At 43.8% G+C, this 17,155-nt stretch overlaps 1 protein-coding gene across 5 annotated transcripts in view; it reads right to left on the bottom strand.

Annotated features, from left to right (window-relative positions):
• Nucleotides 1–4,771: 4,771 nt before the first annotated feature.
• Atpalpha (sodium/potassium-transporting ATPase subunit alpha) overlaps nucleotides 4,772–17,155 on the bottom strand; it is a 100,001-nt gene continuing 87,617 nt past the window's right edge. For 3 of the 5 annotated variants that reach the window (XM_077669161.1, XM_077669163.1, XM_077669162.1), the window contains 7 exons: nucleotides 16,332–16,433; nucleotides 15,370–15,524; nucleotides 11,285–11,379; nucleotides 10,185–10,359; nucleotides 9,286–9,416; nucleotides 8,306–8,407; nucleotides 4,772–8,139 (listed from right to left, as the gene is read on the bottom strand). In XM_077669161.1, coding sequence (XP_077525287.1) covers nucleotides 8,019–8,139; nucleotides 8,306–8,407; nucleotides 9,286–9,416; nucleotides 10,185–10,359; nucleotides 11,285–11,379; nucleotides 15,370–15,524; nucleotides 16,332–16,433 — 881 coding nt within the window. In that variant the 3' untranslated portion in view covers nucleotides 4,772–8,018. Of the gene's footprint in view, nucleotides 8,140–8,305; nucleotides 8,408–9,285; nucleotides 9,417–10,184; nucleotides 10,360–11,284; nucleotides 11,380–13,687; nucleotides 13,821–15,369; nucleotides 15,525–16,331; nucleotides 16,434–17,155 lie in introns of those variants that run through there. The other 2 variants (XM_077669164.1, XM_077669165.1) reach the window with 2 other exon arrangements.

Consider the following 17,155-nt stretch of genomic DNA (forward strand, 5'->3'; position numbering starts at 1 on the left):
TGATAGCAGATACGCTGTCACGTTTTCGCAACCGGCTGACACCCAAGGAAGAATAGTAGTTTTGTAGCGAAAAGCTCCACTTCTCGCATGCAAATCTGAAGGTCAAATGATGCTTGGATTTGAACTCTAACCGGAGGCTCGCCGCAGGTGTGACTGTGACGTCATACCACGTGACTTGTCGCAGCTGTCACCGTTCTTTCCGCCGCTCGCTCTCGCAGTTGTGTCACGTGGCTGACCACGTGCTTCGCTCTTGCTGAATAAAGGCCAACGCTCACCGCCTAGACATCGCAGAGAGATGGTTTATGAGGGTTTAACGTCTCAAAGCGACTCAGGCTCTGAGGGACGTCGTAGTGAAGGGCTGTGTAAATTTCGATCACCTGAGGTTCTTTAACGCGCACTGACATCGCACAATACATGAGCCTCCAGAATTTCGCCTCCATCGAAATTCGACCGCCGCGGCCGGGATCGAACCCGTGTCTTTCGGGTCAGGAGCCATAGACAGTGAGCCACCGCAGATATGGAGCCATTACCTATCACCGGGACGAGTTCTTCCACTGAGCGCTGGATCGAGGCGCCGGGCTGCTTCTAGCGATCCCTACGACAGAGAGCGCCACGAAGCCGCGCGTTGTTTAGCGATAAGTCGCGAAAGCAGGCTTTGATGAAACCGGTGAAGAACGGGAAGGTACGTCTGGAGAAGCAGCGGCACAGGCAAAAAGAGTATCGCAAGCGGAAAAGGGCAACGGATGCTGCCAACGTCTCCGCGTCGACATCGGCCACTGGTTCGGTTGTCGATTTCGCTCCAATAACGTGGCTCAGCCGAGTTGAGCCACAGCCATTTTTATGTGAATGCCCTCACATACCTCCCCATCTTGGATGGCAAGCTAAGTCCATGCTCGAAGCAATGACAATGACCCAGTAACGGTGCAACTGCGCAACTATGACAGCACGTCCTGGCCGGCCTCGAAAAGTGAAGTACCTGAACGGAATTACCGGGAGGAAATTCACGGCGAGCAAGGGTGGTCATGCGTGGTAACAATCTCATTGTACCGAAGGCAAAAAGATCTCATTGTACCGAAGGCAAAAAGAAGGGAAGTTTTGAACCTGCTTCATGTGGCGCACATCGGCTAAGAGGAAATGAACAGAGCACGAGAAGTCATGTTTTGGCCCAATATAACGGGTGAACTAGTGACACTGGCCTGTCCATATTTGGTGTGCCAGAAGCAAGAAGTGTGAAAATACCATTTTTTTAAACGAGATTTATTGCCTCAGAGCATCAATGGGCGAAGCTGTGATGAAGGATTCAGTAATGATTAAAGTGATGTAAAAAGGTTAGCTGATTTTATGAAATTCAGTAGTGAGCGATGGTATGGTCCCTGCGTCCAGGCAATATATGAAGCAGGATTGCTTGGTGAAAGACCCGCTACCTTCAGGTGCCGGATCCTTGTAGGCTTGAGAGCAGGGCAGTCCCACAGTGAGTTGTGAATGTCGGCTTCAACAGGCAGAGGAAAGAAATCTCGACACTGAGGTCACTTCCGAATGACGGCAGGTGTGAGGGCAACCCCGTCCCGGATCCTCCTAGGCGCAACCTCCTCTGCACGGGTAAGACCGCGGGGGAGGGTTACCGCACACGGAGGGATGAGAGCACGTGTGCGGCGCCGGAGGAGTTCCTTTCTTGATGAAAGGAGGGTAAAGTTGTTAAAATGAAGAAGCCGAAACAATGATGAGCCTGGAGCCACGAGGCGGGTCGCTAAAATTAATCTGCCTGGCTTTGAGAGGTCAGCAGATCCCGTGGGACCCACTCAATACGTACTGGCTGCGGGATGCATGCCGCGAGCCGGTGGATGTCCTGACGTATTACCGGGCAGCGGCTAGCACGTCGTAGCAACCGCAATGCTTGAAGGGCGTCAGTGCGGATGACAACGCGGGCCACAAGTGTGCCATAGTTGTGGCGGCCATGCACGGAGCAGGCGTGCGCACAGAATGTATCTGATGCCCTGTATGCTATATGGCGCTGCCTGTACATGGCAGCAGCACAACAGGTAGAGCCGACTGGGCAGGCGGCGCATACCGCAGCGTGGCAAGCAAGGCATATATATATACAGTCAAATCGCTGCCGTTACTTGATCCACGACCATGCGTAGCTGCTTCCACTTCGGATGTTTTAACCATCCGGTGCTCACGCAGGCAATGATTCATCTTGAAGACGATCGGCGCGTGCTTGACTGGCGATTACCTACGGTTTCAATGCTGCCTTTTTATTTTATTTTCGGGCCGGTGTTGCGGAGGCCGAGAGGCGTTCCTCTGCTCCGCGCTTGTTCGAAGCGCGAGTTTTCCAACTTCGGGGCAGAGTTTACGACGCCTCCTAGTGCGCTGTAACCGAGTTCTGCGGCCACAAATGTTCCTTGTATCTGAGACGGATTGTCATTGCCCGAATTCATATTTTGACGGTAGCACCGCAAACGTTCGCAATAACCGAGCGTTCGTTATAAGCGGTCTCGACTGTAGTCAGAGGGCGCACACTTCCTGGAAAGAGCGCGCCATGGACACACTAATACTCTCAGCTGGGGGTGCGCTCGGGAAATCTAGAGCACCTAGCTCACCCCCCCCCCCCCCCCCCCCTTGAAAAAAAAAGGCTGCAGGGCTTGCGAAGAGTCGTCGCATTATGCTCTTTTAGGGCACAATGTACTGTGTATATAGGAAAATTATCAAGCTGGCACCATGTAGTGGACGTCATTGGGGAGAATGTGGGTTGTACCAGATCTCGCTTGTTCAAGGCAAGCAAAGCCTTCTATGAATGCTTCAACTACCATAACGGTACCGAAGCGCGTGCTCCTCATAGTCTCAGGCGATCGCGGGTATTTAATACGTTCTCCAAGATTCCTGCACCCCTTCTGCCTTCACAGTCGAATTCATACGAACTCTGGCTATGCACCAGCATTAATGTGAAACACTGCACGTGTTTCAGATGAAGGCTAGCCACCAAGTGATTTTGTAATAGTGTCTTCACAATACAAGATTCTGATGAAACTGAGGGATAAAAGTGTCCTTACAATCCATCCTTGTGAGGTGGTGCCAATTATTTCTAAAGTAAAGCATAATTGTGGTTTTAAATAAACACAGCAGAAAAGCTGCAATACCAGTACGCGCTTGGCAAATGGCTGTAACTCGTACTCTAAAGCCTACCACTTTTCCCATGCCTGAATTTGTATGCTGCCTCTATCCAGAGTTCTACTGCTGTTGTGCCAAGAACTTTATTCCAACAGTTGCATTCATAGCTGCAGGGTATAGCAGAGTGAATATGCACTACAGATACCTTTTGGTAGAGTTGAATTTTCAAGAAGAAACCCACACAATTCATGTGCACGCGGAGGTAAGGTATGATGTCAGAAGGATCAGCCAACTTATACTACACATCACTGCTTCGGGATGCTAATCTGTTGTCCTAGCATTATCCAAAAGTACTGAAACAAAGCCCAGTAGCCGTGTATAAGGACAAGCTCGCTCAAGGAGCTTTTAGCTCGTCCAAGAATAGCGCCTCACCAGGGACACACTAAAAAATGCCCTTTTTGTCAAGGAATTTTTATTAAACATATCTGTAAACATAACTATAAACACATTCTGTCCATTAAACAAAAATGTTTTATTGTAGCTATAGTGCAACAGTAAACAGCTTCGTCCACCTGAATAGCTTTTTTTTTATTGTCCTATGGTTGCAAAGTTTCGGAAACACTTGCGCACGCAAACAGTATTCTTCCACAAGCACATCCAGTAGTAAGCCGAGGACTTGGTTGAATTGTGAGCGTAAATCATTCCTTCAGTCGACAGCATATATATTGCCCCATGCAAAATCCAATCATTCAGTTGCCTCGAACCAGCATTTTTTCTCTCCCCCAACCCCTTCGTGGTGCGTATAACATGGCGGCGCTCTGCAGTACTTAGGCGCCAGACAACAGGAGGTGCGAGAGACGGAGTGCCGCCTGGAGACTGCTCCGCGAACCAAAACCACACGGCTCATTCCGGTATCAAATTTTAATGTAAACGAAAAATTAAGCCGATCCGACGCCATATGCTAGAGCACAGACTCGTTTAAGTATTCGTCTAAGTGCCTTAATGCGCCAAAGCTGGAACTGTATAAAACATGGGCACAGCAATGGCGCATCCCCCCCCCCCCCCCCCCCCTCCCCCCTAACATGCCTCCAATTTTTTTATTTCATCTCTTGAATCTCGTAAGGTTTACTCCAGATGGCGCTTGCACTCGGCACGTCCATGGTGAGTGCCAATGGTAAGCCCTCGATAGCAGGTATGCGAACCACTTAAAGAACCTAAATAGGGTGCCACAACCAAAACTCATTTATATCAGGAAGAGCAACCCATACAAGCCAGTTAGTGCAAGCCTTGATTTGAACTCATGTGGCGTTGACTCACTGCAGCGACCGCCTCGCTTCCCTCCCGCGTACCACAGGACGCAAAGGCTAAGCACCGTTGAAGACAGTAGAACAATGCTTTCAGGACATTAGACAACGTAAGTGCGACACATGCACACAATTTTTTTTCCAGCGTTCTGTGAAACAGAGCATTATTTTTTTCCCTCCGAAAAAGTAGACTCCCCCGTTTGGATTGAGTTGTAGCACCGCATGTAACGACTCCGAATGCATCGCAAACATGAAGCAGCCGATAAATTTGCATCCAGTTCTTTTTCCCATGTTTCTTCATGCACATTCTCCCCTTCCCCCACGCATTGACAGGGAGTGAACAGAAAAAAATAAACAAAAACATTTCACTTCGTTTATTCCTCGAACCAGCTACTCCACTTTTTTTCCATACAATAAAAATGCGTGCTAGATATAAGTGTCCGTAAAAATATCCCGTCCTTGCACAATTTTTTTTCTTTGTACCATCATCGTTTCATTGCACACGCAAAGCAAAGAAAGGAAGTTCCTTATCTGCACCTGCTATGTTTTCCTTCGCCCCCATCAAATGCAAAACCAGAAAGCAAGAAAAAAGGAAAAAGAAATTAGGCGTTTACAGTGGCAAGTTATATGACAGTCACAAAAATGTAATTGGTACGTATTTATATGTTATGTATAATATATAGCATGTGTTTCTTCTTTACAACTTTCTATAGAGCAATATTTCTGAAATCTATACAAGTTCATTGCGAAATGGTGGTACGCGCAGCACAAAAAGTTACAAAAAGAAATGCTTCATGCATAACAAAAGGCAAGAAAAACTAACGTGCCAGTGATCAAATAATGTGTTCAGTCTGGCCAATGATGCATGTTGATTAAATTCATCACACAACATGCGAGTTGGCTAGACGACACTGGCCAGATATAATGAACAGAATTTTGTGCTGCATGCTCATGCATTGATTTCCTCAACACCTTAGCCTTTTTTCTCATGTGTGAAGCAAAACAAGCGAAAGTGCTTGTCTGCGACAAGCAACAAAAGCACTAAGGAAAAAAATTTCACAAGGACGCGTCGCACCTAAGATGTAGCATAACAACACTAAAAGTGAGAGGGGAAAATAAAGGTTACAGGAAAGCATTGATACACTCGGCAGGCAGAATGAAGAAGATGAACACCATTGCAACTGCAGTGACCTATACTCTCTTCACGGGCCTGGAGAATACTCTCAAACATTGCACCCTTTACGAATTTATTTAGTCCAACGTCAAAGCTCAGCCAGTTCAGTAGGAAACAAAAGCCTCTAGTGGTACACAATAAGAGACTTCAGGAAATATTCCCTCAAGAGCAGCTGAAAACTGCACATATACTGCACGCTACGGGCTGCCACGAGGTCAGCCCATAACTGCAATGCAACCGGCTCCAAAATCCCGCCCTTGCTTCAGAGGAGCAAGCGACAATCTCCATTATTTTTTTCTTCATTAGAGTGAAAACAATGACAAAGAACAAACAGAAAAGAGATACACCAGTGAAATGCAATACCACATATAACAGGAAACCAACAAGGGGCTGCGCAGTGACAATTCCTGACAAACTTCTCAGTGAGAAACTTTGCTTGGCATGGTACAATCTACCTGTTACACAACCCGTCACTTAAAATGGGAGAATGAAAACAAGCAAGGCAAAAAGAAAAATAATGGTTAGTAGTAGCAACAATAACCTCGACGGCGGCATGTGTTTCTATGTGTCTCACCATTTATACCTAGAGTTGTATGAATTCTCTACAATACACGCTACCAAAAATGTCGAAGGATTTTTTTTTTTTACCTAGCTGCACCGGGTACCGGTCATGAACAACGTCATCGTTGTCTCTGATCTGGTGTCTCTTCCCTACAACTCTGGAGGAGGAATAAGCCTTCTCCATTCCCTTCCACAGCCGAAACTACTTCGCTCTGTGACAAATTTAGAGAAAGATCCATTCTTATAATGCTAAAGAAAAAAAAAATAAAGAAAACAAAGAAAGTATGTTGTAAGCAAAAGAATGCTGCATGTTTACAGACAGTAATAAAATAAAGAACAATGTTAGAGAACTAACACACATCGGTTGGTTGTGTGTGTGTTTGTGTGCAGAGGTTCTCCATTACAAGCTTTGAAGTGATGAGTGGCGACAAGGGCGAAAGAACGGCAGTGGGAAGGAGGAAAGAGGCGGCGGGAAATGTGGACGGGGAGAAGAAGCAAGAATAAAATGAAAGAACAAAAACAGGGATGCAAATGTGGAATGTTCACGCCGACTTGCATGTGAACTCGCTGGCTAGTGTTTTAACACTGAAGTTCCTGCTGCGGTCATTGCTGCTGCAACTTTGCAACTAAGAACACCACACCCGAAAACCTTTCTAAACAAAACAACAAACACCCAATCCTTTTCCCTCTTTCTCAACAGCTTGCAAGAGAAATGTGAAGCTTTTCCTTCCCTCAGTTATCTGTTCTACCTCTCCTTTTTTTTTTTTCTCCTGCTTGTACAGCCCACTCCATGCAAATACCCCACAAAAAAAAACAACAAACAACACTGAAGCAGGGCATATCTTATGATACATGACACACAAAGAGGATAGGAAAGAAAAATAACCTGACAATGGGATGATGTAGTAGTAGTAGTAATAAGAGCAGTGGTATGGTATACACCCCTCAGCAAGAAAACTAGAAAAAAATGAAGAGAGAGAAAACGACTCAAATAATTATAATAGTCACATCATGGAAAAAAAATAGCAAGAAAACAGTATCTACATTGCAAGGGAAAAAAAAACAGTCGCCGAGCAAGACACTAGTTTTTTCAACAGAGAGAGATTAAAAAATAAAAGGGGCTGGCGGGAACAGGCATCATGAAGGGACTGGTGGCAGAAAAGGGAGGAAAAAGGAACAATGGAAAAGGTTGGACGCGCTCGGCGCGGTGTTCTCCTCCTCCGCCTCCCCCATCTTGCTTGGCGGTCGTTGATTGGGGCGGCGGTCGGTCGGGTGGCAGTCACTGCAGCGGTGGTCTCGGAAACAACCGGGCTGGTGTTTCCTGGCACACCGGTCTACTTCGAAGCACAGCCAACGATGGCAGCGTGACCGGTGGTGTCGCGTCTCGTCCACGTGCAGTGGCGACGGCTGCAGTTTCAGTCCGCACTTCCTCCGCAGCCATCGAACACAGCACTGGTGCCTCGGCGCAGTTCCTTTTCCGTCTTCCTTCCCTCCCTTCTCGTTCAGTTCCTTCCATCTCTCTCTCTTTCTGCCCCTCCACTCTCTCTCTCCTCCCTGCAGCAGCTTTCCCCAAGCATCTCGGAACTACGAAGGTGCAGCAAATACTTTCCCTCCTCCTCTGTCTCTCTCCCTCTAGCAACAACAACACTAAGGCTACTAACGCGAAAAGTGTGCCGCGCTTGTGCCAGCTTTGTTTGTTGGCTTGGTACATATTTTTTTTCTCGTCCATTCCGGGGAGGGTCCCCCCTCTCCGCTTTTTTTTCTTAAAAGAAAAAAATGCGATGGTAAACGAAAGTTTGTCGAAAAAAAAAAGTAAAACGAAGAAGGTCTGTTGAAGAGAGAGAGATAAGAAGACTACGCGTGGGCAATGTTCAGTAGTAGGTCTCCATCTCAATCCAGCCTCCCGGGTTGCGGCGCAATATGAAGCGACGAATCTCGTCGTACACGAAGATCAGGAGGGAAAATGGCAGTGCAGGTAACCACCAGTTGATCCTGGCATAAGGAGAAAAAAGAAAGTGGAGAAGCCAGGTCAGAAAACAAGCAATGGATAAGGGAAGACTTAAGAAGGGCAAGCTACTTCCTGGCTAAACACAAATAAGGCCACACTTTAGGCCACCCATATACATTGACTACCAGCTGAAAAACAGGTCTCACTCACTTGAGAGGATACATCCTGAGACCTTTGTCCATGCCTGGGCAGTATGAGAGGAATGCGGCTAAGGCAGTCTCAAAAACTAATCCAAAGTTCAGGACATGGTTCCTGAAAAAGAAAAGAAAACACTTAAAAGAGCCCGGACAAAAACATATATTCACTGAATGTCTAAGAAATCAGAGAAGCTATATGCTAAAAAAAGCAGGTTTTCAGATTTTTGGTAAGAGTGAAATGAACTGCACACAACACACAAAGGTAGTAGCCCGTAACTTCTGCACACTTTATGCTGCGCTCTGGCAACTCTATCTGCCCTAATTTTTGTTTTCCTGTGTGTAAGCACATAGATGTGAGAACAGCCTTGAAAGTAAAACGAGCGCAGCTCCTGCCGCCATTCAATTCACGTTAGCTCCTCGTTTATGGCTTCATGAACCAAGCTTTTATGAAATTACACAATGTACTGCTGCTAAATGGTACTCTGCACAAGTTCTTTACTGATTATCATTCTCAGCACTTGTGCCTGAAGCAGAATTTATGTAGCTTGACAATTCACCGCAAGAAAGCAGAATGGCAAGCCTAAGGCCACTTGCACTATAAATTTTTGCTTCATGCTACTTCAAGGATGTAAAAAGTGAGCTATTCCCTTGTAACATAAACATTGGTCAGACTGATGCATGCAGCCAGCACCTTTCCGCAGAAGTCGAACCATAGTAGGTATTTTCAGGCTTCATGTACCAACACTGTAGATATTCTCCTGATTAAGAACTGGTTGTAGGAAGTCGCAGCGGCATTTAATGGGGCTAAAGTGTGTGCTTTCCACAAAACTTCACAAATGGCTTTGTGATAGCACAGGAAGACCTCCCTGACTACAGGGCTCATGGGGTAATGTTTTTTAAATACATATACACACACACACCACTTTCTGTACATTGAACCGACGATTGTTACTGAAATGTATGAAAGGTACACCAGTGAGGACGGGTACTCACTTCATCCCCTGGTGCACAATAGAGTTCCTCCTGGTCTTACAGATGATCAAGTCAGCCCATTGCACAATAACGATGGACACAAAGAATGCCGTGTGGCAAGTATATTCCAGGGTCTTGCGGTTCTTGTATGTCTGCATTCAGGAAGAAAAAAAAAAAAGTACATTGACATCTCAGTGGAAACCAAAAGGCTGGTAACAGAAAAATCCTATCATTAGTACAGAGCTTGGAGCATGTCTGTACGTGTGAAGTGCAGCAATTCAGAGGAGCTGTGGGAAACTTCCAGCTCATTCTATTTCAGTGAACCTGAACAAGTGTTGTATTCAGTTGAGTTGAGTTGAGGTTTGCTCAAACAGCAGTGCATTTATTTTTCGAAGTAAAAAGTGGACCATTGTGCGCTCATAATGCAGTTGTCTATCCCATTTAGTCAGTCTTTCAATACGCACCTATATTCTGTTTGGTGTCACTTTTGGTTACTGCTTAGATGTAATGAGATTCAATTGGCTGAAGCTTGCTCCTAGGATCTTTTGCAACAGGCCCACAAAACAATCTCCAGTCAAGCATGGTGAAATGAATGCAGAATGCAACGAATGTTTTAATTCGCCAGTCGCAAGCACTTTATAAGACCTAGAATGAACTGAACCTGAGTGTGATACCGGGTCACAGTATGTAAACAAGCACATGTGAGACTATAGAAGAAATTATGTGATCATCTGGGAAGGAGTGAAGTTTTTTTGAACTATCCAGGCATGTTCCTTCCATGGCCATTTTCAGAGCCATCAAAAGGCAAGATATGGTTCCAAGAGCTGGTCAAAGAGTTAGATATCACTTTGATAGATATGCCAGAAAGCCTCTGCTTCCCTTCTTTGTATATTCTTGCAGTTTGAACCGCCACCACTCACCCACTCTTGGCCGTATGAGTCCATGAGGTCATTGACTGCCTTGGAATCCCAGTGCTTACGCAGTCCAAGCAGGCGGCTAGGCCAAAAGCCATTTTCACCCATGATGACAAAGTAGACGAAAAAGCCTGCGGCCGCCTGCATCATACCAATCTGACCATACGAGATAGAGATAAGCCTGCAGAGAGGAAGAAAATTCACTGATTAGCTGAAAATACCGATGACAAAAGAGCATGCAATGATATTCCGTTTGTGCACAAATCTTCAAGGCAAAAATAAAAACAGCGACAATAGATGTTGGCAGAACTCGATTGGTAGTAAGTATTGCAAAAGTTCATAATTACTATATTGCTAGGTAAGGAATCCAAAATGGTAGAGTTATAGGAGCAACTGTTGCCAATGAATATTAAAAGACTGGTAATAGTTACAGCCTTCAGGTTTTGAAATATCAAATAATCATTCATACAATTAACACCTAAACAACAAAGAATTTACATATCCAACATATCTGAGAAAATAAATATCAAGCAAGCTGTTAAGAAATTACTATAGCAATCAAAAATGCTACAACATAATGTCCTAAGCACTCAGCCATATAATCTGTTAATAGCAGACAAAAAAAATGCAGGACATGTTCTGCCACAAGCAAACACCCTCACAGGTTCTTAAAATTCTCATTGCAGGTAAACAGGTTATGTCAAAAATTTAATGTGCGGAAAATTTCACACACTGACGCCATGCTACGTAACTGACCAGTCATCATTAGGCTGAAATATAAATTTAAAAAAAATGACAACCTGCAGCCCTCAGAAATTACATGCGATCTTTGCATACAACATCATAAATCAAACATCTTCATTGTAAATCTTTACTCTTTGCAAGACTTCAAGCTTTGCTCTGGAGCAAAATAAAACAAGTAGTGCTACTGCAATAGGACAAAAAAACCGTGCATGGGGAATAAGAGGAGAGCTTAGTACTCACTTGGCTCCTTATTAGTGCACACCTTTGGTTAAGTTTTTGTTTAGAAAGAAATAATAAGAGACTGATCTCGACACAAAGACAAGAACTGCATGAGCAGAAAATCCCTGACAAAAAGCCCCCACCTTTCGTTCACAAGTTTGTCCTTCACAGGGTCACGGGGCTGACGCTTCATAATGTCACTCTCTGCCATCTCATATGCGAGGGAAATGGCAGGCACCTAAAAAAAAGTGTTGAGGGAAAATGCAAAATAAAAGAAAGAATGGCAAGGAGGCCCAAAGTGCATGACGGGTCATTTTGCAGTGAGATAAATTTAAGAAACCAAGCAGGAACAACAACAAACAAGTTGTGCCACTTGGGCAACACAGTGGGAAAAAAAACATAACTGGCTGGCACCAACTGCCATGCACGTAATGAGGGTAAAGCCATGCGATAGCAAAGCACAAAAATAAGACAAGTAGACCATGCATGTGCAACACTTCGAGCAAATAACCCGAAAGCAAAAGATTTGGGCAATGCGAAACAGGCAACCACGCAGATATTCCACACGGAAAGTCTTGTCCATACAGTAACTCATTGACGGTGCTAACTGCATAAGTACCTTCCCGGCATTGCCAATCATTGATACAACTCATGAGCGAAGCAGAAAAATGTCCCTCAAAGAAAACAAGCCTTTCAACCAACGGTGTCGACTTACTGCCACGACATCACAGTCAACCGCCCTGTACCTGCAAGGGTATGGTTGGCTAGCAGATGCAAAGCAACTGTGATGTCATGGTAATAGTTCAAAGCCATGGCTTGAAACGCTTTTTTTAGGGGAATTTGCCATTTGTTGTTTACTTCTGACTACAGTAAGTGCGATGGAAAAGTAAACTCCACGGAGTAGTTTACAGCCATTAGAATGACGAGTGCTCAACTCAGACCAATCAGTCTGCAATATCTGCAACTGGGTGCATAGAAAGACTTTTCGTGCGGAACAATGCTGATGCACTTACCTTTTTGAGGCATTGAATCTATGTCCCCACTAAAGCAATCCACAAACAGTTATAAAGACTGCATTTTTAGACTGTTAGTCTCAACTGTAAGCCACTAAACCCCATTGCAATGCTTGCCTCACTGGTCTTGCACCATTATAGGAACTTTACAAACTCGCAGCCAAACAAGAAAATAATTCATGCTCAGTAGGCATTCAAAGCACTTTCTGCTGGGAAAGCCCATTTGCCGAATTCACCGTATATGCTCCAACACACAGTTCTGTGGCCATGAAAAGTTGATATACTGAATTCAGCAAGGATATCTTGACAAAGCATGCAAACATGAGTATACCAAAGAATGTGGAGGCCAGAACAACCAAATGTGATGATCTAATTCAATGGAATGTGCAATGGCCTGAAAGGCCATTGCTGAACTTTGAAACAACGAAAGAGCAGCCAAAAATTACAAAGTATGAGCATGATTTCAGATTGGCCAGTTAAGATGCCTGTATTTTTAACTAAAAATCAAGAAAAAAAAGGCGAACAAAGGGAAAGGGTTATCAGAATGTCCATTAGTGTGCCTACTCTGGCTGACTGAATGAACAGAGGAATTCATGAACAAAACCAAGGCAGACAATTCAAAGCAATGAGATGAATGAGCTGACAATTGGATTGGAAAAGGCAGATATAAAACCAAGGATAGCCATACATAAATGGCAAGCAGGGGAAAACAAGAATGGCTGAAGGAAATGGATGCAAATAGACAAAAAGACTCGAAGATGGCAATCCTCGAGTATTACCTTCCGGTGCCAGTCTTCCTCTGCCACTCACTAGTGGGCGATGCCTTGTGGAGTGTGACCAAAAGTGTCAAAGAAAGCAAAGAGAACCAAGGGACAGCAATTTTGTGGCATAGAATATGCTTTTTGATGTCTGCAACTAAAGGCATCTCGAAGAATTTCTTGTGGAAGGTACAGAATAAGAACCACGAGTTAACAAAGTACAACCTAATTTATAGGCCCTTTAATATCTTTTCTAATGAAGGCCAATTTTTTTTCAATTTTAGCATTGTTTTTCGAGAATGTAATCCTGCAAAAGTGAGCATCTGCGAAATTAACTTTGGAGTATTTGGTATGTGTTTTCACTATTCCTAAAATTAGAGATTTTGGAATGGCATATCACAAGTACATTACCATTCCATTCTATTCCACTGACATCCTCATTCCCAATAACATTACCATTCAAGAGCCGATTCTTGGCACATCCATGGCTACTACAATAGCATGTGGCTGTAATTATTCAGTGTTATTTAATTGCTCAATCCCAGATCTGTCTTGTCAGAATGAGAATCAATGCAGTGCCTTCAGCAGAGCAGTAATTCTTGCCCAAGACAAAAACAGCTTTGTCCTTGGTTCTCTCCACAAAACCGAGGAAGATGTTCAGGCAAGTAAAGGAACTCAGAACTGATTTGTACTACGAAGATCCAAAAGGGAAAAAGAATGACACGACTTTGGAGCACAAGACGGTGCGGGGTTGGGGGAAGTGTTGAAAAGTGCTCGATAAAAAAAAACCTCTGCGCTGGCCGTGGAAGTTACCTCTCGTTCACTAGCTTATCATGGGCCGGATCACGCGGTCTTCGTTTCATAATGTCAGATTCGGATTTCTCGTAAGCCAGCGAAATTGCAGGAACCTAGGACAAGGACAAGAACAAAAAGGCCACACAGGTTCTTTTTCTCACTCTAGTCCCATCTTCCCCAACACTAGCATCATCAAGTGAGTACAGATGCACACTGATTCACACAAAGCCATGCTTGGCAAGTTAAGAAGATGCTTCAGTCTCCTACAAGCACGCATGCTTTGATTTGAACCAATATTGTTCCGTGTAAAACAACTGCTACAGGTTTTAAATTAGTATGTGCGACTTTTATGAGAAGCCATACTTATGTTATAGTTAAGAAAAAGCTATGGTAAGTGATGCAAGGTGTCTTTAGAAATGCAGAGGTACTTATGGCATTCATCCCAGCAGTATTAGTAGCGAGTCAGATATATAGTGTTTCATTCTACTCGATACAGAATAATAAAAATAATTAAATTACAAAGGTAACTAGATAATGTTAGGCATCTGCCAGACCATATAACCAAACCCCAAAAGTTGTTCTCTGAAGCTATCAGAAAATTTTTATACAAAATCTGCACTGATTAAAATGAAACACCATGTATCAAAGCTGAACCATGCCTATATCATCTCCTTAACAGCCAGCGCCAGCCACACCACACAACCTTTCTCAATACATGCTTCCGCTGACACACACACCACACAGAAACAGACACCCAAGAGACAACAACACTGATGAAAAGCACTGTCTACTGCAGCAGTTGAGCATTTGCAGGCAGATTTATAGAAATTGCATCGCAGAGAGAGAGATTCACATGGCATTCCAAGTGGTGGCAGCACTGATTAACTTCTACTCATGGCAGTTCATGTGCAGCTAATCATTTCCTCCATGAAAATGACCGATAACACAGCTTTAACTCACACAGATCCCTATGCATTTAGAAGAAGAAAAAACATTTTCCAGCCTTTGACAACTTCCATATAAGCATATCAGTCATATAGCTAGACCACACATGATTTAGCATTTTTATCAACCTCTATAAAGCAAAATAGAAAAAAAAAAACAAAAAAAATCTCATTTAGAGTTTCTTAAATGCTTTGATGCTTTCAATCTACCGCAACAAAAATGAGAAAGATCTTAAAACTGCCATCATTGCCTAATCTGCAGCATTAAAATAAAACAAAAACCTAACTTTTTCAAGATAAAATAGTGGACAAAGACTTTGTAAAATATCATCATCATGCAGCTGGCATAAAAAAAAATTGATGCACTTCATACAGCAGCACTTTTATAAATTCACTGATTATTGCTTAGCCTGTGCTTCATGAAAACATTTTTATTCCAAACCAGTGTCCTGAAGTTAAGCACACTGCAATGAAGAATGCTGCACAATCCATGATCAAAGAAAATACCGCAATGTAGCTGCATGGCACAACATAATGGCTGCCACTCCAACTTACACTTCATTCAATCAATATATGTACATCAAATCTTTCCAACTAAGTCCCTGGCAATTCTATAAAACACAGAAAATCATCTGAGCAGAGTCTAGTTAGCCAAAGAGAGCAAATTTTTCTTCACATCAGATGGGGGTGGTCCAGTGACACACATGAGTAGACTTACCATGTCTGTTCCCAAGTCAATGCACAGAATGGTCACTGTTCCCAAAGGCAAGGGCACATCAGCCAAGATGAACAACAGGAAAGGACTGATTTCAGGAATATTACTGGTTAGGGTGTATGCAATGGACTTTTTCAGGTTGTCAAAGATCAGACGTCCTGCAGCAAAGAAAAACGAGACAGACGAAATTAAGAAAAATGAAACGCTATGAATCTTTTCAAATTTTGGCACAGTTATACTGTTACTGAACTGTGGCAGCACTGTTCAGATTGGCAAATTTCAATGAGGCAGTGTACCGTGCATGCGCAGCTCAGTCAGGACTGCACAGGTATGTAGCTGGAGAGAGCGCAAAACCTAAGCAGCAAGTGCCCCTTGAACCAATGGTGTCGACCTAATTTCATGACATTGTGGTCAACCACCCTGCACCTGCCAAATGTCTCCCTGATATCAATGCCAGCCAGATCAGTCAAATTTTTAAAAATCAAGCTTTTTATGCTCTCCCACGTGCTAACCTTCATGCTTTCTCCATACACACCGCGAGAGGGAAAGAGTATGCTATGGCTGGTGACATACCGCAAAGAATGAGTCAACAAGTTTTCAATTCCTTTTTCTCTGTATTCACCAGCTATGTCAAAAGCTTGCACTATGATGCAAGCCACTCCTGCTCAACAGTAGTGCCACATATCATGGTGAATGAACGAACAGAGGCAATCAAAGAAGCCCCGCAGCGAGCGAGCAACGGGGCTGGCATTGAAATAGGGGAAGTTCTGCACCTGCCAGCTATTCCAATGTCTATGCAAGCAAGGCAAGAAAACTAACCCGAGAGCTAACATCCTTAAGGTGCTGTAAATTATGGTCTGAATCTTCACCGCTTACTAAAGGACAAAGATAATTTCTGGTGACATGCAAGATATGCAATGCAAGCAAAAATCAGAATTCAAAGCAAATTAGTAACAGCTACCAACCTTCTTCAACACCTGTGACAATGGAGGCAAAGTTGTCATCCAGAAGGATCATGTCGGCTGCTTGCTTACTCACGTCGCTCCCAGCAATACCCATAGCAACACCTGGAAGACGTGTAAAGAACAAAAAAATGAGTTCAGTGATGTTCGTAACATCAACTCAAGAGTTACCTTGGGCCTAATTTTATGAGTCTTTAAATGAACACCTCCGGTCATTATTGCAAAAAAAACAAAAAAAACAATGGTGGTTTCGAAAATTGGGCAATAGCATCAACCTCTTCCAAATGGTGATCACACAGTCCTTTTCATTTTTATGCCACGAGTTCGAATTGATTGGCAGGAAAATTTTAAGATCCAATTTTCTCAGCAATAAACGAAATTTTGCTGCTGGACAAACATGGACATAGCCAAAAAAAAAAATTTTATTGACAAAAAAAGAAAAAAAAACGATGGACTTGTCCTCAATGTCCCTTTAAAGATAATTATTTGTAAATAAATTTTTTAAGAGAAAATGCATCATATACTAGTAATGAAAGACAGACACGTAGCCAGAAATTTTTTTCGGGAGGGGCCCGAGGCAGTTGTATATGGCGAAGCCTGGGGAGGGGGGCATGCATAACAAGAACACAGCTTTGGGAGGGGGGTTGAGCGAGATTCCAAAAGGAGTGGGGGGGGGGGGGGGGGGGGGGGGGGGGGGGCCTCCCTCATCCTTGGATATGTGCCTGATGTAAGAAAGAATGTTTTAAGTGTGTGCACACCGGAATTCAGACACATCATCTCAAAGCCTGAACACCACATAAATACATTGTACAGAAGCGTATTTTAAA

This window comes from Amblyomma americanum, chromosome 6 (genome assembly GCF_052857255.1).
Source record: "Amblyomma americanum isolate KBUSLIRL-KWMA chromosome 6, ASM5285725v1, whole genome shotgun sequence".
Taxonomy (NCBI): domain Eukaryota; kingdom Metazoa; phylum Arthropoda; class Arachnida; order Ixodida; family Ixodidae; genus Amblyomma; species Amblyomma americanum.